Consider the following 23,429-nt stretch of genomic DNA (forward strand, 5'->3'; position numbering starts at 1 on the left):
CTCTATATCACTCTCCCTTCCCTCCTGGCGGATAATCACATCAGAACAATAGGTGCTCTCCATAATTCAGTCAGGCTATTTCATGACTTGGTGGATGCTAGCCCCCTTTCATGGTATCCCTCAACCACCTGCAAACCAAACCCACCTTTTCCCCCCTATCATTCAACAACTTCTAGATCAAGGTACCATAGAACTGGTACCATGCCATCAAAGAAACAGGCTTTTATTCCAGAATGTGTCTGATACCAAGGAAGGACAGCCCATGGAGGCCAGTCCTAGACTTATCCTTTCTAAACCTCTTTCTCAAAGTTCCCAGTTTCAAAATAATACCTTATCCCTGCTCTTACCACTCATTCCAACTCAGACATTCATGGTAGCCCTGGATTTGAAGGATGCCTACCTACACATCCCTATTCACCCAGATTACAGGAAATACCTCAGATTTGCACTAGGCTCTTGCCATTTTGCAATTCTTTGCCTTGCCCTTTAGACACTCTACTGCTCCCCGAGTCTTTACAAAGTGTCTGGGCCCCCTCATCCCTCACTATAGGACTCAGGGTATTCAGAAACACCCATACCTGGACGACCTGCTCATTCTTCAAGACCACCCAGTCCTCCTACTTCATCTACAACAGGTAATCTCCACCCTATCTCAGCTAGGGTTCACCATAAACCATGAAAAGTCTCACCTGATCCCCTCCCAAGACCTAGTTTTCCTGGGATGCAGGATCAGAACAGACGAAATGAAACCCTTTATTCCAGATCAAAGAATCCTAGAACTTCGTCTATACTTCCAAAACCTTCTCTCCCACACTTCCTTACCAACTTGAAGAGTTTAGGCCACATGGCATCACTCATACCCATGTTGCCCCTGGCCAAACTCACATGCGGAAAATCCAGTGGGTCCTGAAAAACTTATGGAGCCAACACTCCCAACCCGTGGGCATCCCCCTCCCATTACTTCAATATTTGAAGAAGAACTCCTGTGGTGGATATCAGCTCTCCACCTCAACCAAGGGACCCACTTTCAGGTCCCTGCGCCTCTTCAACATGTCTCCACAGATGCTTCCGACCTGGGGTGGGGGCAGTGCTACTTACAAACCAAAAACATCTCTTGGTGCAAGGCACTTGATCCAACCCAAGACAAAAGGACCATATCAACCTTAAAGAAATGAGACCTTTACACTTGGACCTATTAACCTTCAAATCAGCTCTTCAGCCAGGAACCCTGAAAGTTATCATTAGACAATATGATGGTCCTGTGGTACATAAACAAGCAGGGGGGGCCAAAGTCCTGTCCTCTGTGCAACCTACCAATCCAGATCTGGAACCTGGCAGTATCTCTCCACATTTAGTAGCTGTTTATATCACTTCAACAGAGAATGTCATGACAGACTTCCTGAGCAGAACTTCAGCTCCAAGTCACGAATGGATGCTTCACAGGGAAGTATTTCTGGACATAACCCACAGGTGGGATATTCCACAAGTAGATCTTTTTGCCTCCGCCCAGAACAGACAGATGCCCAAATCCTGTACAAAGGAGTTCACATTCACAAGCATGGAAAGTAGACGCCTTCTTCTCTTGGGAGGGAATGTACCTCTATGCCCCTCCCCCCTTTTCACCTTAATTCAGAAAGTCCTGAAAATAGAGGGACAACCCAAAAATCTTAATGATGACTCACTTTTGGCCAAGACCGCATTGGTTTCCCCTTCTACACATACTAGCCAAGGGCAGTCACCATAGGTTACCCCACAGAATAAACCCTGCTCACACAGGACAGGGGTTTCCCTACTACACCCTCAGGTGAACAATCTGAAATTAACCTTATGGGTAATAGGGTTTTTGATCCCCTACAGGCACCTATACTCTGAGGGCATACTCTGTTCTGCAGGAGGCCAGAAAACCTAGTACCAGGAGAAACTATGTATCCAAATGGAACAGATTCTCCCACTGGTGTCAACAAAAAAGCAGAACCCTCTGACTACCTCTATACCTATGGTCCTTTCCTATTTGTGTGAGCTGCTTCACTCGGGACTAACATACTAATCAAAGTGCATTTATTTGCCATCTCTACCTGTCTGCCTATCTCCCCTCCTTTTGCTTCCAGACTGGAGGGTCAAACTTTTCCTCAGAGGTTCTTCACATCAGTTCTCCCAGGAAACCTATCATTCCCCCTTGGGACTTGAACTTTGTACTAGAAAAACTTACATTGCCACCTTTTGAACCAGCCCATTCAGTATCCCTGAAGCTATGCACACCGTAAACAGTGCTGCTAGTGGCCGTTACATCCGCCAGGAGGGTATCGGAGATGCAAGCTCTCAGTTACCTCCCCCTACCGTATTTTCTACAAGGACAGAGTTGCTCTTGGGACCAACCCTTCCTTCATGCCAAAGGTGGTTAATGAACTTTCACTAAACCAGACCATTAACCTACCGGTTTTCTACCATCAACCAAAAAAATTCCTCAGAAATGACCCTGCATTCCTTGGAGTCCAGAGACCGGTTTGGTTTTGTCTAGGTAATACCTCAGCTGTCAGAAAATCAGATTAACTTTTTATCTCCTTCCACCCGAGAGCTCTAGAAAAGGCAGTCTCCAAGCAAACTATCTCTTCATGGATTTCAAAATCCATTACCTTATGCTACTCTTACCATGGTAAATCCCTGCACAGTCAAGTCAAACCTCACTCCACCAGGGCAGCTGCTTCTTCAGCTGCCTTTTTCAAAGGAATTGACTACGATTCCATCCTGGAATTGGCCACTTGGACTTTTGTCCACACCTTTACCAAACATTACAGACTGGACCTAGTCTCTAGAGCTAGGGCAGGGTTTGCCAGGTCCATCCTCCAAGGACTCATTGACCAGGGAACGTAATCCTTCACCCAGAATCATTCCTAAAAGCTCTGGTACTCTCCCTACTGTTATGAATACTGCAAATTGTGAATAGAAGGACATAGAATAGTTGTGTAAGAACTTACCATAACCTTATGTCCTCCTCTTCCATGTTGCAGTATTCAGTCCCCTCCACCTACCCCTCTACCAGCTTACATACCATGCTGACTTGTGGGGACATGACCCTTCTATCCCCCAGTTCACCAAACACGAACTTCACGCTACCCTTACTCTAGCCTATATGTAATTCTAAGGGCTCCCTTGGGACCCTTCTACCCAATGGAGTAGTACTATATGTGACAGTTCATTCTGAGGAGGGTGTGTGCAGATCTCCCCTTTATACCCTATGTCTGTTTATGACCCTGACAAGGGACGTCACACGTACCTTCCTGAAGCAAAGACTTTGGTACACTGGCCGGCAGCAACTCCCTACTGTTATGAATACTGCAACATGGAAGAGAAGGGCATCTAAGGTTATGGTAAGTTCTTACACAACTATTCTTTCTTTTCATCCTGTTGCAGTACTCTGTCCCTCCCTTCATCCCCTCATCCTGTTGCAGTATTCTGTCCCTCCCTTCCTCCCCTCTTTTCTCGCTGTTGCTTGGTGCTGGCTGAAGGGTCGTTTCCCTTTAACTTCAACCATTTTCCCCTTGATATACATGTTCTGTTTTGTCCCTGGGGTATTCTCGTCCTGAGACTTTATAGTTCTGAAGGTTAGCATTTGTACATTACCCTTTATAGCCCTACACCTTGCGTAGGAAGCATATGTGTGATGTACAGCACCTATAAGACCTTCAGGCTTTGGTATGCTGGCTGGACATTGGGCTATCTTTGGCGGGTGATCTCTTGTTTAAATTATACTACAACAGTGACAAGGGCATCTAATGTTAAGATTTTACACAACTGTCATTTATTTCCTGAACCAAAAGCAGAGGAAAAAGACTCCTTTGTTCAGCGACAGTTAAGGTTTTTACTACCTGGGTAGGGCTAAAGATTTTAGGAAAACTAACCTTTGATGGCAAGAAAAAAGGGCTGCTAGTATCAAAACTATTTCCAGATTGCTGTCTCAAGCTTTTCATTTTTCTTGCTCTCATCTATTCTACTTCAGAAGGTCGTGGTTGAACTTACCAGAGTCGTAGCAGACTCTTGGTCATCAGTGCACATATTCAGTAGGTACTACAAAAACTAGTCGGTTTCCTGAGCCAGAGCAGGTTTTGCTAAAGCTATTGTCCTCTGTTTTCTAGGTTGTGGTTGTCCTTCATCCACCCTTTCTTCCTTAGTTATAGTAACTATCCCTTATAGTTAGGGCAGCTTTAACAGTGATCTAATTAAAAACATAGTACAGTAGTTTAAGTTAACTCTTTACCATGTTTGAATAATTATTGCAGTGTAAGCAGCTTTCTAACATGTGGGGATACCCTGCTTTTACCTATCCTCTTCTGACATGACATTTTATTACATTTCATGAGCTGTTCATGTTTCATTGTTGCAGTCATCACATTTGGGTTATCCCTGCTCGGGTAGCCATAGGACGGTCTGAATACCAGAGACTTAGTATTTCTGCGTCGGTTGCTGTCGCTTGAAGACTGACGTCAGGGGTATAAAGGAAGGCAGCAGATGCCATTACACCAGTCTTTCTTGCTGTGGAGCCCGAAGCAGAAGCAATTTGCATGAGTGCCGGTTGGCCGCTACTTCAGTTTCATTTCCGAATTGAAGTTGAAGTCTTCGAAAGCTAAGTACCCCATTGGGGGGATCCTTTTTTCATGCACTAACTGATGACAGAAAAAGTTAATTGTCTTGCCTGTGGAAAGCAGATACCACACCAGGACTTCCATTCCTACTGCGTCACTTGTCTAGGTCCAGACCACGACATCCCTCGTTAATTCTGTGCCTTAATGCCAGAACTGTTCGTCAGGCCATTTTTGTAGCCAGATATTTCCAATTACAGTACTTGAATGGCTTTCGTAAGCCCATCCGACAGCAGAACTTCTGAAAAAACGTAATGATGGACAGAGATAGACCGCACAGGACTAAACCTTTCGACGATGCTTCCGCCACGCTGGTTGTAAGTTCTCTGGAATTCAGTGAGGTGCTTTCGAAGCCTCTGATGCTTGCTTCAGTTAATTCGCAGGCCTCTAACGAGACCCTTTCAAAGTCCGGTATGCCGCAGAACTCTTCGTCTAAGGATCCTGCAGTTGACTCTACCTTGGATGGGTCCGGAGCTGCTGTGCAGGCATCGGCTTCTGGGGGAAGTCCTTCGCAGCACCGAATCCAGACGTAAACCAATGCCTTCTTTCACAGCTACCATTCTTTCTAAACCAACAGAGTTCCTTAGGCCCAGGGGTCGAACCACCCCCCCCAAGAAACCACCTTCCAGCCAATCTTTGGCCTCTGCTCCCTTGCCTCCGTTACAAATGCTGATTAGGGGAAGCCAAGCCACTCCCTCACAAAGAAAGAGAGGTCTGTCTCCAGAAATTTTGTCAGAACAAGAGTCAGATGAATCTGATGCATCTGACTATGAAGATATGCAGCCCCTCTCTACATATGAGGATTCTGATGCAGCGGAAACTATTCCTTCAGCCTGTCCCCCAGAGGGTTTTTCCTGTGGGGAAACCCTGCATACTGTAAGGGAGCATTTCAAATGGGAGAGTCAGGACTACCTGCAGTCTAAAAAGACAGAGTTCCTGGACCTTCCACAGCACAGGCCCTTAGCCATCCTCCCCCAGTCCTAGATGTGGTAGATGATGTCTTCTTTGAATCCAGCTCGACTCCAGACACCCTCCCTTCTGCTTCCAGAAAGCCAGACCGGTACTACAGAGTCCCTGACTCTCTCAAATATCTCTCTAAAAACAACAGCGGACCCTGAGGTCATTACTCAAGGCACAAAAGGGGTTAAAGCTACTTCAGCTAAGAATCCCACCCCCTCAGACAGGGATTCCAGAGCGCTGGACAGATGGGGTAAAAAAAGTATACACCTCAGCTACTCTTAACAGAGCACTCGATTGTCAGTTCCATATTGCTTAAATAGCAGCATACATTGGAACTCCTTAAACAAAACATTATCTCCTTTCCTGCATGGGCAGAATCTAAAGATTTACAGGAATTAATGCACTCTGCGGATCATGTAACTAAACACACTTTGCACTGCGGTTTTGACACCCAAGAAGCTTCTTGCAGGACAGTATTCACAGGATCTGTCATTAGAAGACATGCATGGCTTAAGGAGCAACCCCTGCCAGGCCATGTCAAATCAAAATTGTTGGATGCACCCTTGCACAAAGATAGCTTATTTGGTAGTAAAGCAGAAGAGGTGTTAAAGATGGAAGAAAAAGCAAACTCTATGCATACTGTTAAAGATTTCTTACAGGTACAGCCCCCCTAGGTTCAGCAGGCATTTTCCTTCCAAGCACTGGTCATTTCCTGCACCTAATAAACAGGGCCAGCCTAAACCCTGTGGAAACAGAGTTCCAAGACAGCAGACCCATGGGTTGCAGAGATCTAAGCAGTGGACTGCCTCCACTTCAAAACCAGGAAGATGTTCTTCGTGTTTCACTGTTGCAGTCGTCACATTTGGGTTATCTGCTTGCAGGTAGCCCTCAGTCGGCCTGATTATCAGTCTTGGGTCCTGTGTCAGTTGATGTCTCATCTTCCATGACGTCCGGTAGTCAGGGGTATAAAGCATGCAGCCGATGCCATTACATCAGTCTTTCTTGCCGTGCGGTGGGCCTGAAGCAGAAGCAGTTCGCAAGTGCCAGTCGACCGACCCCTGAAATTTTTGTTTTCGAGTTTCAGATCCGAAGTCTTCAACAAAGCTAAGTACCCCATTGGGGAAACTTTCTTGCTCTAAACAGATGTCAGTAAAAGTTAATTCTTTTTCTTGTGGAAAGCAAATACCTCATAAAGATTTCCATTCGTACTGCATCATTCCTTGCTTAGGCCCAGACCACGACGTCCCTCGCTATCGGTTTTGTACCTTAGTCAAACCTCGAACTATTCGCCATCGGTTCATTTTCGCATCTAAATATTTTGGTACTCTGTAAAATTATCTAGAAATGCCTTCGGTAAGCCACCCGACTACCGACATTCTGAAAAAACTCAAAGATAAAGACAGAGATGGGCCGCATAGGTCCAAAGCTGCCGATGCTTCCGTTAAGCTAGTCGCCAGTTCGCCGGTACTCGGGCGCCTTCGCAGCCCCTGATACCCGCTACTTCAGATTTGCAGGCCTCTACTGAGACCCATTCAGAGTCCGGTATGCCACGAGATGCTTCTTCGACTGTGGAACCTGTGGATGTCTCTACCTTGGATGGGTCCAGAGACGCTGTGTGGGCACCGGCTTCTGAGGGTGTATTCAGGCCTACTAACTTGCATATTAAACAGACACCATCTTCTTCAAGGCCTAAATCTCGATCCACGACTAGAAAAGCAATGCCCTGCCAAAAAAATAAGAATGGCTGAAGACCTTGTTACTCTAATCACTGGAAGCCACCCTTCTCCCTCTGAGAGAGACCTAGAACTGATTTTCCTCCTGATCAGGATTCTGAAACCTCTATTTTTTTCTGATGACCAAGAGTTGCCCTTGTCCACCTATGAGGATTCTGATGCAGAGGACTCCATTCCCTCTGCTTCCCCTCCAGAGGTTTTTGCTTTTGGTGAAACTTTGCATACTGTTAGGGAGCATTTCCGCTGGGAAAGCCAGGATTACTCCGACTCCAAAAAGAGGCTTAGGGAAGTCTTACTCCTACCTCAGCACAGGCCTTTAGCTATCCCTCCTGTACTGGACATTGTAGATGATGCCTTCTTGGAATCTAGCCTGGCCCCTGCCACTTTACCCCTGGATCCCAGAAAACCTGACCGGTATTAGAGTACCTGACTCTCACAAGTTCCTCTTTAAGAATCCTACTGCAGATCCTGAGACAATTTCACAGGGACCCAAAGGCATTGAGGCTAATACTGCCAAAAACACTACTCCCTCTGATAGAGATTCCAGGGACCTGGAAAGATAGGGTAAGAAGGTTTACACTTCTGCAACTTTGGCCATCAGGGCCTTAAACTGCCAGTTGCATGTGTTAAAGTATCAGCAGCATATTATTGGATTGCTTAAACAGAAAATTATGTTAATTCCTGACTGTGCTGAAAATAAAGAATTACAGGATTTTATGCATTCTGCTGAACAAGTTGGAAAACATACTTTGCGATGTGGTTTTGATTCATTAGAGGCATCTTGCAGGGCTGCTGTCACTGGGTCTGTACTTAGAAGGCGTGCTTGGCTTAAGGAGCAAACTTTTCCAGATCATGTTAAAGCTAAATTACTGGATGCACCCTTAAACCAAGACCGCCTGTTTGGCAACCAAGCAGAAGTAGTACTTAAAACGATGGAGGAAAAAGCTAAATCTATGCAAACTGTTAAAGATTTCCTGCAAGTACAGCCTCCCAGATTTAGTAGGCACTGGCCTTCTAAGAATTGGTCCTTTCTTGCCTCTTCCCAGCCTTCTCAGGCCAAACCCAGAACCAGCAAGACCGCCCAGGCTTTAGTCTCAAGGTACTAAGCAGTGGGGGGCTCCCACTTTCAAAGTTGGAAGTAGTAAGACACCCCCCTATGGTAAACTGTCGCAATGACTTAACTTTAAACCTTCCAAGCCCTGCTCAACTGACTGTTACTTTAGGGGGACTGATTGCCCTGCATGCAGAATACTGGGAGCTCATTACACAAGACAAATGGCTTTTAAATATAGTTTCCCAAAGATACAGACTCCACTTCCACTCCTTACCAACCCCAAATCAGTGGGCAGAGGCTCAAAAGCAGGTTCTCTTTCTTCTAAGCATCAAGGCTATTCATCCTGTCCCAGAAGAAGAATGGGGGCAAGGTTTTTACTCAAGACTTTTCCTGGTTCCCAGAAAAAGCAATTCCTGGCATCCTATCCTGGACCTGTCTATCCTAAAAACCTTTTTGGTAATCCCAAAATTCAAAATGCTAATTCATCAACTGCTTCCTATGCTGGGCAAAAATGCCTGGTTGGCAACACTGGATTTAAAGGAGGCCTACCTGCACATCCCAATCAGGGAATCTTGCAGAAGATACCTTCGCTTCAGAGCAGGCTACATGCACTATCAGTTCTCTGCACTGCCCTTTGGCTTATCTACTGCGTCCAGGGTATTCACAAAGTGCCTAGCTCCAGTCATTGCATTTTCCAGGCAAAGAAATATTCAAATATACCCATACCTGGACGATTGTCTAATTCAGGCAGAAAGCCAGGACATAACTATTAAGTCATCTGGCATTTGTAAAGAAATTACTGACTTCTCTGGAGTACACCATAAACAAAAATAAATCACATCTAGTACCCTGCCAACAAATTGTATTCCTGGGAGCAAGCTTGAATACAACTTCCCAGATGGCCTACCTCACGCCAGAGAAACAAGTTCATTTGACAGCCTACTTCAAACTACTGGCCACAAAGACCCAGCTATCTGCAAGGAAAATACTGCAAGCCCTGGGGTTCATGGCCTCTTGCATTCTACTAATTACATATGCAAGACTACATATGAGGAAACTACAATGGTATCTAAAAATCTTATGGTGTCAACATTTTCAGGACCCAGAGTCAGTGATTCTGATCATCCCTTGTCTAAAGACAGAGTTCCTTTGGTGGGCAGAGGCCTGCCACCACAACAAGGGACTGCCATTCACTCTACCCCCTGCCGCCCAAACCCTAACAACAGATGCATCAGACTATGCATGAGGGAGTCACTTGGCAGGGCAAATGGAACCAGAATCATATGCACCTGCATATCAATCAAAAATAAACGTTAGCTGTGCAGAATGCTCTGACAGCCTTCAAGGACCACATTCTTCCAGGCCAGTTATTGGTAAAGATGGACAACGCCACTGTTATATGGTACATAAACAAGCAGGGGCAACCCACTCATACTCTCTGCAGGCTAGCCATGGCTCTGTGGAACACAGCCTTGAGCTACCAAGTGCACCAACAAGTTCAATTCCTGCCAGGCAAGTTAAATACACTGGCAGATGATCTAAGCAGAAACCTCATGGACCCACATGAGTGGAAACTGGAACCAAAGTTATTAAACATTTTGAGAACCAAATGGGGAGCCCAGAGATGGACCGGTTTGCCTCCCCTCAGAACTACCATTTGGACAAATTCTGCACAAGGACTCCCCACAGACAAACTTGGAAAGTGGATGCCCCGTCCTTCACCTGGAAAAACCTATCAGTCTATGCCTTTCCCCCTTTGCATCTCCTCTCCAAAGTGCTACTAAAGATCAAAAAGAAAAAAACAAGGACAATACTGATTGCACCAGACTGGCCACACCAACACTGGTACCCCTCTTGCGCAGTGTCACTGCTGAAACCATGGCACCTGCCTCAGACCCCTGCCCTGCTGTCCACCAGGCGGGCTAGATTCTGCACCCACAGCTTCAAACCCTGAACCTTGCAGCCTGGCTAATTACCATCATCTCTCCATTACCATCCCTCAATAAGCAAGTGATGGATGTCATTACTGAGGCAAGGAGGCCTGGTACTAGAAAATCCTATGCTGAAAAATGGAAAAGATTCTGTTCTTGGAGCCATACTCAGGGAATGGGCACAACAGTGCCCAATTTACCTCACATTCTTCAATACTTAACTGAGAAATTTCACAAGGGCCTTTCATTTTCTTCCATCAAAATTCATGCCTCTGCCATTTCAGCACGTTATAATACAGAGCCAGTCCTCTTCTCTTATCCACTGCTGAAGCAATTCCTCAGAGGGGCCAGAAACTTAAGACCACCCAGGAGAGCCCTTACTCCAGCCTGGGACCTTAACTTTGTATTAGAAAAACTCACTCTACCTCCCTTGAGCCAGCTGCAAATGCAGAGTTGAAATTCCTTTCATGGAAAACAGCCTTCCTTCTAGCCATCACTTCAGCAAGAAGAGTGTCTGAACTACAGGCCATCATGGCAGTGGAGCCTTTCATCATCTTTCATGTGGACAAGTGTCCCTCAGGACCAATCCTTCTTTTATGCCCAAGGTGGTATCCAGTCTGGCCCTTAATCAATCCATTCATTTGCCAACCTTCTTTTGTAATCCACAGAACAAAGGGGAAGGAATACTGCACTTCTTGAACGTGCACAGACAACTTAGATTTTACTTGGACAGGACTAAGCCTCTCAGGAAATCTGAACAGCTGCTGGCTGCATTTGCTGCAGGGGCAGAGGGGAAGGCCATTTCAAAGCAAACCATTTCTAAGTGGCTAGGCCATTGCATTCATTTCTGCTCTAAGCACCATGGAAAACCTACCCCACAGGGGATAAGACCTCATTCCATCAGGGCTGCATCTACCTCTACAGCCTTTCTCAGAGGTGTCCCTACCAGGGACATCCTAGATGCTGCTACCTGGAGTTTTGTACATACCTTCACCAAGCATTACCACTTGCCATTTTTTTCTAAATACAGAGCTGGCTTTGCCACTGCAGTCTTGCAGGGCCTTATAGCTGGTTCTAATGCTATCTAATTGCCTCCTCCTTTCCTTAGCTTTGGGAATCTACCCAAATGTGATGACTGCAACAGTGAACCACGAAGAACATAGTACAGTTGTGTACACTTACCATAAATGTAGATGTTTGAGTGTATTCACTGTTGCAGTCCTGGTTACCCTCCCTCCAGCCCCCTGACTTCTATTGATTATACCTCTATTCTTGTTTACTATGCTTAAAGCTTTCTGGTGTATTTGCTTTTTGTTGGAGGTGTAACCTTGTATATAATTGCTTCCCATTATGGGGGCACCTGACATCTGGGGCAAGAAAAACTGATGTAATGGCATCTGCTGCATGCTTTATCCCCCTGACTACCTGACGTCATGGAAGATGACAGCAACGACGCAGGACCCAAGACCTGACATCATGGAAGATGAGACAGCAACGACGCAGGACCCCAGACTTTGATAATCAGGCCGACTGAGGGCTACCTGCAAGCAGGTAACTCAAATGTGAATACTGCAACCGTGAATACACTCTAACATCTGCATTTATGGTAAGTGTACACAACTGTACTTTCTAAGCCACCCCTTATGACAAAAACTCAGTGACTCACCCCCTCCCTACCTCGCCTCTGCCCACCATCACATACCCTTAGGAGGAAGACTCCCCTTTCACTCAAACACCTGGACCACCTTTACCAAGGACCAATGGGTTCTGAACATTGTGTCTCAGGAGTATAAAAATTCTCCTTCCACACCCTTCCAACCCCCAAAGGGTTCCCAGATCTACCACCAAATCAGTGGGCAGAGGCTCAATAGCAAAGCTATACCCTGCTCTCCTTGGAAGTAGTAGAATACGTTCCTGAGAGCGGCTAGGCCAAGGCTTCTACTCCAGACTTTTTCTGGTACTCAGAAAAGAGAACACCTGTTGTTCCATCCTCAATCTGTCCATTCTAAACACCTTCCTGGTAATCCCAAAATTCTCACCCTCCAGCAGCTACTACCCATGTTGTCCAAGGATGCTTGGCTAGTCACCCTGGACCTAAAAGAGGCCTACCTCCACATTCCCATCATGGAGTCCTGCCAAAAATATCTTTGTTTCACGGCAGGATGACAGCACTTTCAGTTCTCTGCACGTCCCTTTGGCTTATCTACTGCTCCCAGAGTTTTCACAAAATCCCTGCCTCCGGCCATTACTTTTTGCAGACAGAAGTATTCAAGTTTATCCCTACTTAGATGACTGCTTTATTCAGACAGGCAGCCAGGAAAAGCTGCTCAAAGACCTGGCCTTTGTAAAGGACGTACTAACCTCCTTGAGGTACACAAGCAATAAAAAGAAATCCAAACAGGTACCCACCAAGAGGATAATCTTCCTGGGAGCAAGTCTGGATACAGCATCCCAGATGGCATGCCTAACACCAGAGTTTCCTATCAGCTTAAATCTCTCAACTGGCCACCAGGCCCCAGCTTTCTGCAAGGGAAATCCTGCAAGCCTTGGGGTTCATGGCATCTTGCATACTCCTTATTCCATATGCCAGACTGCATATGAGGAAACTTCAGTGGTACCTAAAGAGCCTTTGGTATCAACACACTCAAGATCTGGAAACTCTTTTACCTATTTCTTGCCTGAGGGAGGAATTTCTCTGGTGCGCAACAGCCTGCTCCTACAACAAGGGCCTGCCCTTCTCCCCACACCCTGCCACCCAGACCCTCACCACAGATGCATCAGACTACGCTTGGGCTGCACACCTGGACGGCAGGTGCATACAGGGCCAATAGAACCCCCAACAAATCCCCCTGCACATCAGTCTAAAAGAGATGATGGCTGTGCAGCAGGCCTTGATAGCTTTCAAACCCCTTCTCTTCAGGGATTCTCCTGAACAAAAGAGACAACACCACAGTGATGTGGTACATCAAGCAGGAAGGGACTCTCCTACCCGCTGCGCACGCTGGCCATACCCCTTTGGTTCACAGCCTCTTCCATGCATCTACACCTGTTAGCACAATACCTGCCAGGCTCTCTCAACTCCCTGGCAGACCAATTAAGCAGAAAACATTTGGACCCCCACGAGTGGCAGCTGAACAGACTCACCTTACTAATAACTCAGAAATGGGGTACCCCAGAGGTCGACCTCTCTGCCTCCCACACAAACCATCAGCTCAAGACATTTTGCACCAGGGAGCATCACTGCATGGCATGGAAAGTAGATGTCCTGTCCTTTCCCTGAGTAAACCTCTCTGTCTATGCCTTTCCTCCCCTACTTCTCATTCCCAAAGTACTAATCAAAATAAGGGAGGCTCCAAAGTGGCCCGGACATCACTGGTACCCCTTGCTCTGCAGCCTTTCCCCACTGCCCCCATGGAATCTTCCTCAGGTTCCCAACCTCTTACCCCAGATGACAGGGGAAGTCATGCACCCCCAATTGCAGACACTCAATTTGGCAGCTTTGCTTATAACCTGACCCCTGACCAATCTGCCATCCTCAGTAAACAGGTTCTGGATGTTATCCAAGAGGCCAGATGCCCTAGCACCAGAAAGGCTTATGCAGATAAATGGAAAAGGTTCTGCACCTGGATCCAGGCTAAGGGAAGCCAATATGGCACAGCCCTCCTTCCTTCTCATCCTGGACTACTTAGCTGACTTGCTACACAGTGGTGTCTCTTTCTCCTCCTATAAAAATTCACCCCACTGCTATCTCCGCTTATATTCCTACTGAGCAGCTCTCTTTTCACACCCTCTGATCAAGCAGTTCCTCAGAGGGGCTAACAACTTGAGGCACTCCAGAAGGGCAGCAACACTGGCTTGGGACCTTAACTTTGTCTTGGAAAAGCTCACCCTGCCTCTGTTCAAACCAGCTTCTTCTGCAAAGCTAAAATTTCTCTCCTGGAAGACTGCTTTCCTTCTGGCCATCACTTCAGCCTGAAGAGTCTCTGAGCTGCAAGCACTCCTGGCAGTGGAACCCTTAACCATCTTCCATGCAAACAGGGTATCCCTCAGAACTAATCCATCCTTCATGCCCAAGGTGATATCCATTTGCCCATTTTCTTTCCTAACCCTCAGAACAAGGGGGAAAGGGTTCTGCACACTCTAGATGTGCACAGACAGCTCAGATACTATCTGGACAGGACTAAACCCTTCAGAAAATCTGATCAACTGATGATTAGCTTTGCTTCAGGGGTAGAGGGCAAAGTCATTTCCAAGCAAACCATTTCCAAATGGATAGATCACTGCATCCATTTCTGCTACAAGCAACATGGCAAGCCTCCCCCAAGGGGGTTAGGACCCACTCCACCAGAGCAGCCTCCACCTCTACAGCATTCCTCAGAGGGGTCCCCCCAGGGGCATCCTGGAGGTTGCCACCTGGACATCTTTTCACACCTTTACCAAACATTACCACCTGCCTCTCTTTAAATCCAGGGCAGGTTTTGCTTCTGCAGTCTTGCAGGGCTTGCTAACCAGCCCCTAGCTTTCTTGACTGCCTCCACCCATTTCCTCAGCTTTGGAGTCTACCCAAATGTGATGACTGCAGCAGTGAAACATGAAGAACATAGTACAGTTGTGTACACTTACATTAATGTAGATGTTCGTGTCTTCACTGTTGCAGTCCTGGCTTCCCCTCCCTCTTTCCCCCTTTTTTCTTTTTGTTACCATTCTTCCTTGTTCTCCTTTCCTTATGAGGGACATTTTAGTATGTTTTTTCCACTGGTGGGGTCCTGCCACCAGAGCCTGGCCTCCTATTTTGGGGGCTTCTGACCGGTTAGGGCAAGAAAAACTGATGTAATGGCATTGGCTGCCTTCCTTTATACCCCTGACGACCTGACAGCAGTCTTCAAGTGACAGCAACCGATGCAGAAATGCTAAGTCTCTGGTATTCAGGCCAGCCGAGCGCTACCCCAGCAGGGATAACCCAAATGTGATGACTGCAACAGTGAAGACACTCTAGCATCTACATTTATAGTAAGTGTACACAACTGTACTTTTCCTTGTACCTTCAGGCTTTAGCTTCCCTTTTGGGCAAGAAAGTTCTGAATTTTGACATCCTGAATTTCCATTGTACCCATACAGAACATTCTCATGCTGAGGGCAAATATGTATGGTTTGCAAGGAAGGAGTCCAAATCTTTTTAGACTGAATGGACATTTGATATCTTTGCACATGATATGGCCCATTATGGTTATAGCTACAGCAATAATGATCTACTTGAACATCAGCTGTTATGCTAAATTATACAATTTCTCCCCTAAAACGTGCATGCTGATTGGCCAGCCCAACCAGCGTGCCCGTTGTAAATCCCTCAATATACTAACGGAAAAAGGTCCGGTCGCCCGGACTTTTTCCGTTAGTATAAAACACTGTCTCGCTATGTTAAAAGAGTTTAACATAGCGACACAGGTTTAAAAAAGCAACGGAGATCTTCGTTGCTTTTTTTAAAGCTGTCGCGCTATGTTAAACTCCTTTAACATAGCGACACAGTGTGTAAAAAGCAACGGAGATCTTGCAATCTCCGTTGCTTTTTTTTTTTTAAAGCTGTCTCGCTATATTAAATGGGTTTAACATAGCGAGACAGCTTTAAAATAAGCAACGGAGATATCCGTTGCTTATTTTAAAGCTGTCTCGCTATGTTAAACCCATTTAACATAGCGAACAGTTTAAAAAGCAACGGAGATCTTGTTCTCCGTTGCTTTTGCCCACAACTCTGATGTACTGCATAGGCATGCACAGTACATCAGAACTGCTGCAGAATACCAGACAGCTGCGGAAGGGCAGTAAAGAGGCATTATACAATGCCATTATTTAAGAAAAGTAATTATTTCTTTCTTAAATAATGTCATTATAATACAATAACCACTTCTGGGTGTGGGTAATGCTGGATTTACCCACGGTTGGCTTTGTTTGGTCCTCGGGCCTCGGGACCAAACCACACCAACCATGGGTAAATCCAGCATTACCCACACCCAGGCGTGGGTTATTGCTATATTAACTTATGCAACTACTTTTTACTGGCAGAAGTTTCCTCCTAAGTATTTTTACTGAAGTTTTAAAATCTTTTAGCATCTGAACAATGGTTTAGTTTCTGATTATGCAGTTTGATTTATTTTAGGATGCAGAGGAAGGCGTAATTGTATATGAAGACTGTGGCGAGATACTTTCTATTCAGTACCATGCTAAAGATATAGAAGGATGCACTGTCCCACAACAGGGAGATAAGGTAAACCTTTTCTGTCTCATTTCACTTTTATTTCCAGAATTTTAAGTTAAAAATGGCTTTTACTTCAGTGTTTGCAAATTTTCTTTTATTCAGGTTGAGTTTAGCATATGTGAAGTGAAGAGAACAGGCCAGCAAAGTGCAGTTAATGTCAAAGTTCAGAATGATCGTGTTTCAACTGGTAAACGACAGATAGGATATGTGGCAACCCTGAAAGACAATTTTGGATTTATTGAAACAGCAAACCATGACCAAGAAGTTTTCTTCCATTATAGGTAAGATTTCTTCCAGTTTACTGAGAGTATTTTGCATGGTCAGTTTTAATATATCCTGGTTTAAAATGTACTTTTCTTCCTTGTATGTTAGTTGTAATGGTTTGCAAGCCCCACTTAGTGCATTATTGTGCAAGTATGTAGCTCCAAAATTGTGTGAAGAAACTGGAATCTGTGTATAACAGTATCGTGTTTAAGAAGTCAGATGTAGTATGCTGTTTATATCACAGTGCAGGGAGCTTTTCTGCAATGGCATCTGCTGCCTACACAGAGAACAGATTGCTTAGTAAAATCCATGTTAGCTGTGCATTATTTCTGTTGGAAGTATTACCTTCCCATACGTCATAATCATGTGCTTCATATAATTGGAAAATGCTCCATGTTGCCTTTGTATTAATTTAGTCTAAACTGCTGTTGAAGGTCTACTTGAGCATTTTGGGGGCGTCTAGGTTTTAAGCAGTCTACAGCGTTATAACATTTATGCTCCTTTGTGATGTGCCATTCTTATTGAGCAGTCTTAACTTCAAAATTCATTATCAATCCTTTTCTCATATCGTTAGTTTAACATGTCTGACATCTGTCCATATCACTGTTGCAGTATTCATCATCTCTGATCTCTTGCTAAGGCTAGCCCAATGTCTGGGTCAGTGTACTAAAGCCTTTATTACCTAGGAGTGTTTTACATCAGATGTATGCTCCCCATGCAGGTGTAGAGCATTAATGTGATGTATGTACACTCTCAAACCAGAAATTAGTTGCAGCCAGTCTGAACGCCATTAACGTATGTCTGTCTGAATGCTCTTCATTTTGCTGGTTATATTGAGGGTATATCTTCAAGATAAGTATCCCATAGGGGGTTCCTTTTTCTTATATTTTCAGTGGGTTGCATGTTAATGTGGGAGGCAGATTCCCCAAAAAGACTGCCACGATAGGTGCCTGTTTGCTTGAGTGCGTTTCGTGACCACACTGTTTCATCTGTCAGGCTTTTGTACCCATGACTCTATGTAGCTCTTTCTTCCCTTTCCTTTTACCTCGAGAACCAAGATCTGAAGCTGTTAGCCCAAGGTACCATGGCAGAATCTGCTTACCCTGAGGTATAGCCACTGCTCAAGAAAAGACAGTCAAGAAATTTAGTCCTGAGCTTGCTGCTGTCCATCTTCCACTAGATGTCTCTTGAGGTGCATGAGAACCTGTAGGACAGTCTAGTATTACTGTCTGTTTATACTGCCATGACCTTCTTGGAGACAGTCGCAGAACCTGCTTCTCGCATGCAGATCATTGCAAATATCCACCGTAGATGTCGAGAGGGAACCATGGCTGATCATCTCCAAGGGGTTGAATGGCATTCTTCAGGTCCTTGTTAGGGAAGAGGTGCCGGGTACCTTGGTGGAATCCAGGCAGGGGTCTGAACCACCATGTTTTGTCAAGAAGGATGTCCCATTGAAGAAGAGAGGAAACTAACCATGCAGTGTCAGCTACCAGGAATCCACAGAGGGATTGTCAGGACTTCACTCAGGACTTATTCAGTACTTTGATGGCATCAAAGCCTCCTTAGGGGTTTTGGATTCCTGCACTTCTTTGGTTCTCCACCTCCAATAGAGCAAGGGACCCTGGATCAACAGATGAGGTTTCTGATACTGATTCTTTAGCTTACTCCTCTCATTTGCCTTTTCCTATAGTCTATGGGTTGGAGGAGGAGCAATCTCAGTCATGATCCTGCTTTGGAGGAACTATCCTTTAGAGGTATGGTCCTGTGTATGGAAAATTTTAAGTGGGATTGCTCCCAGATGTTTGACATTCAGAAATGGTGGTATGAGTTATTACAGATGTAGTCTGCTAAACCTTCTGCTGTCCTTCCTGTGCTGGCTGCTTCTCTGGCACCGTCCTCCAGCTCCTAAGAAGCATTATAGCTTCTGTAAGGTGCTGGATACCTTCAGGTTCTTGTATAAGTGCCCTCCATCTGATCCAGCACTATCTACTGATAACCTTCTAGGCTGCTGTCTTCTTCTAAGCTCCTTTCCTCAGACAAGGACAAGTAGGGCTCTGTATACACTTCTGCTACCTTAACCTTTAAGGCTATAAGTTACCCAACCCATATGACAAGATATATTGTGTCTCTTTCATAGACTGGGAAAATTCTCCAACACGTTCGACTCTGAGGGTAAGGCCTCTTCTCAACCTTACTAGGTTCCACTTCTCGAATTTCGTGTGCAGTTGTAATGCAGTGGTTGCCTCATCTAGGGCTGCTGCTTGTGGCTGTGTGATAAGGTGCTATTCCTGGCTTTGCCTTAAAGCCTTGCCAGATTCATTTAAAGCAAAACTCCTGGATGCTGCTGTGGTTAACAAAAAATTGTTTGGCACTGCTATGGCAGAGCTCTCTAAGACGTTTTAGGATCACGGTAAGGTAATGAAAGATTTGAAGCACATCTTTCTTTTTCCCATTCCCAAGTTTCAGAGGAACTATCCTAGTAAGGCTGTCCTTTTACGTAGACTGCCTAGGGTAAGAAGGCTCCTTGGTGTGTATTTTCTGACAAGCTTACTCAAAATGCCTAGGCCCCAAAAGCAGCCCTTTCCTGACAAGTCTGCTGTCATTTGACATTCTGCCTTCCCCTTTTCCTTGCCGGGTTCTCTTGTACTTCAGGTTTTCTGTCTTCAAGTTTGTCAAAAAAATCACCACAGACTCTTGGGTTATCCCCATTATCAAGCAAGGTTACTTTATGACCTGGGAAAACTCTTCTTCCTCCAGTATCTCTCAACCTCTTGCAAAACAACTCCCTCTTTTTCCAGGAGTATTGCAGGGTCTATTAGACTAATTGTATCATTCAGCTGTTTTCCTTAAACTGAGAAGGGTTTAGGATTTTATTCCAGAATGTTTCTGGTCCCCAGAAAAGTGAGATCTTGGAGACTTTTCCTGGATCTTTACTTTCTGAACACTTTTCTTATAGTGCCATCTTCCAAATGTTTTCTCTTCAGACTTTTGCTTCCCCAGGTCTTTCTAGTTTTCCTGGACCTAAGAAGCGCCTACCATCATATTCCAGTCTACCCTCTATTCAGGAAATTTGTGCTTTTGTTTCTTCCTCTAATTTTCACTTTTCTGCTTTGCACATTGGGCTCTGTGGCCCCAGGGATATTCATCAAATGCCCATCTTAAGTGGTTGCCTTTTGCAGGCTTTGGTGCAGTCAGATTTTGTCATATCTGGAAGACCTCTTTCTTCAGGTCCCATCCCAAACCAAGCTAGTGCAGGATCTTCATTCTACCTAGCTTCTGTTGCACAGCTTGGGGTTCACAATCAGCATTCAGAAGTCAGTGTTGACTCCATCTCAGGACTACATCTGTGTAGGATGGAGAATCCAAACTGTTCAATGGTAGCTTCTTTTCCTGTCACCAAGGTTCTCTGTTTTCTTTACCTGCTTTCCCTGTCTTGTCTTCTATACACAAGAGTTTCTAAGGGCTCTGGGGTTCCTGGCTTCCACCACCCCCATGCTTCCCTGGGTCAAGCTTCATATGCCAGAGTTTCAGTGGTATCTCAGATAAGTGTAGCTTCAACACTGTCACCTGCAAGACTCTCTGGTTACTCTGCTCCCATGTCTCAGACTGGAACTTCAGTGGTGGTTTCAACAGGTATCTCTCAGTCTGGGTGTTCCTTTCCCTTTCAGCCTTCTCAGACGTTCCAGGAACTTTTCATGGACACATCAGAGCTGGGGTGGGGAGCCACTTCATGCACCCTTGAAGGTTCAGGTCCTTTGGTCCCCAAAACATAGGGCAGATCACATCAACGTCAAGGAAATGAGGTCTCTCAGTCTGGCTCTTCAAGCTTTCCACTTTCTCTGGGTACCAACTCCCTTGAAGGATTTTACAGACAACACCACAGTCATGTCATACATAACCAAGCAAGGGGGCACAGGGTCTTGGCTTCTTTGCAGATTAGCCCTTCAAGCCTGGAACATGGCATTCAATCTGCAGGTTAATCTACAGGCAATCTACATATCTTCAGAGTACAGTCTTGTTGCAGATTCTCTGAGCAGGCCCAGAACACAGCCTCACAAATGGATGCTTCACAGAGATGATTCTGGACATAGTTCATCAATGGGGTATTCCTCAAATGGGTCTCTCTGTAACAGAACTGAAGGAGTTGCCTGTTCAGAGGGCAGGCATAGTCCCAAGTCCATGGCTTGGAAAGTGGACACTATGCCTTTCTCTCAGAAGGGAATATTCCTTTGTCCCCCCCCCCCACTTCCCCTTCTCCATAAGGTCCAGCACAAGATCAGACACTCCAGAAATCCTTTTGGTAACTCCCTTTTGGCCCAGGCAACACTGGTTCCCTTCATATTCCATCTGGGCAGGGGCAGTCATCACAAGTTACCTTACCACATGGATCTTCTCACACTGGACAACGGATTACTGTTCCACCCTCACTTGTCTACTCTTCAACTGACAGTTTGGGTTAATGGGCTTTGATTCCTTTACAACACCCGTTTTTTGCGGATGTTCTTGTGGTCCTGCAGGAAGCCAGAAAACCCAATACCAGAAAATTGTATCTGTTCAAGTGGAAAAGATTTTCTGTACTTCACCATGATCCCTTTTCAGTGGTGTCTGAATGGAGAGAAATCACAAGCAAATGAGTAGTAGTCCTGGAACTGAATTCATCCTCAACTTTTGGTGAGTATCTCCACAAGGTGGACCCTGTTTTCACAAAATCTCACCAAGACAACGCTGTTTTATGGAATGTATTTTGTATAGCAGATATCATAGACAGAAGTAAGTTAAAAAATGAACAAGACAGCAGGGTGCACAAGACCCAGGGTAAAAAAAAAAAATACCCACTGATGCCAGGACTAGAAAAAATGGCAGTGTAGAATCCTCAAGACATGGAAACATTCCTACAATGGGGCTGTACCAGGCCCAGGGGAAGGATGGGCACCCTGTTGAAGGTAGTAGTAGTCCACAAAAATATCAAACATTGATGGCCCACAAAAGAGCCATAAAGACAGACTAGAGTATTGAGGATAAGAAAGAAATTATGTATTGTTACTATTATGCAAGAAGCCCAGAATTTCAAGACAGGAGGTATACAAAAAGATTGAGAGAAATTAGAGGAAAGAAAAATACTTGCACAAGAAAAAACTGTCAAAGCTTCAAATAAAAATTTGTGTTCATTAATGCAACTGATTTGTGAAAAACATGTAGACCAAAACCCTTGGTCCATTTGGAAAAGGAAGCAACTGAGGAAGTTCAAAATGTAAAGAACAATCTAGAGGTTTTTGAAAGGTATAAAGAAGAAATATGGTCATGACAGAGATCTGATATGGTGCAATATTAATGCAAAGGAGAAAGTCAAATTATTCACTACATAAAAAGCATCCCCAAAGATATTCAAAGAAAAATACAGACAAATGTGTCTAGATCCAGAAAATTTCACAATACAAAAAATATCAGAGGAAACTTAGAACAGAAGATTAGTAAAATAGAAGTTAAGTAAAAAATGGAATACCTGTGAAGTGAAGAATTTGGTGTAGAAAGTCCCAACACACAGGGTGTGTTCTGTTGGTTCTTCCTCACGAAAAGTCATAAACATGGAGTTGCTGTGCACCCTTTTTAATGCACTATCTGTTTTAAGACTCCCTAGTGTTATTTATAGCTATAAAATGCACAGTACAGCCTTGCTGTGAATCCCACCCGAGGCCAACCATTAGCAGAGTTTGTTTAAATATAGGGCTCACATTCACATAAAGGAACACAACGTGGACATAATGCTTAGCATAATGTACTTGCTGTGCAGTGGGCATCCTCAGACATGCAGCTCTGTTTCTGAACTGCACATCTAACAGTGTACAGCATAGGAAGCCAACAGTACAAGTACAGTGCAACTGTATTTTCATTTGTCTTCAGTCCCTTACATTTATAGTCTTATTTGTAATTTGTAATTCAGTAATTTATTTTTAAATACCAGCAGTAGAAATTGCATATAGCATTAAATCACAAGGAATATTATCTCTCTCTCCTATGCATGACTAATGATTACAATATATGTATGATACATGAACACATCTGTGCTGTTTACACCAAGTATATTACTAAAAGTGTACAGCAGATATTAATTTGAACAGCTGTGCAGTTATAACGATTCACAGGTGTATATGAACTCTTGTACTACATGTTAAATGAAACTGTATATCTGAAGTAGTTAACTTAATTTGTGCATCAACCTATGGGTATCGGATCCATATCGGATCCGAGCCGGCAGCTTCAAACAGCTAAGATCCGAGCTCCAAGCTCCTCCCCTTTACCCATAACCCCCTGCTATCCCTTCCTGACCTCAGATCTCATTTGCCGCGGTTCTCAACAGCAGCTTTGAAACGAGCTTCCAGTTTTGTGAGGAAAATCTTTCTTTTTTCATATTTTGTTAAAAATATTGTGTGTGTGTGTGTCTACATAGTTAGCTTAGCTTACAACTGTTTTGTTAGTCACAGTTAGTGTATTCCCTCCCCGTGTGTGTTAAGGTGTGTCCGTGTTTTGGGGCCTAGCGCGTGGGTTAAGAAAATGTCTGAGGCACCCAAATCTTTCTTTTCCAAATGTACCGAA

General features: G+C 44.8%; 1 protein-coding gene across 1 annotated transcript in view; it reads left to right on the forward strand.

Annotated features, from left to right (window-relative positions):
• The window catches only part of CSDE1 (cold shock domain containing E1), a 2,062,269-nt gene that overhangs the window by 1,444,338 nt on the left and 594,502 nt on the right, over positions 1–23,429 (forward strand). Inside the window, exons 12-13 of the mRNA XM_044076154.1 lie at positions 16,470–16,577; positions 16,671–16,849. Of these exons, the coding sequence (XP_043932089.1) occupies positions 16,470–16,577; positions 16,671–16,849 (287 nt within the window). The remainder of the gene's footprint in view (positions 1–16,469; positions 16,578–16,670; positions 16,850–23,429) is intronic.

Source organism: Protopterus annectens, chromosome 7.part0 (genome assembly GCF_019279795.1).
Source record: "Protopterus annectens isolate FY-2018-M chromosome 7.part0, PAN1.0, whole genome shotgun sequence".
Lineage (NCBI taxonomy): Eukaryota > Metazoa > Chordata > Ceratodontiformes > Protopteridae > Protopterus > Protopterus annectens.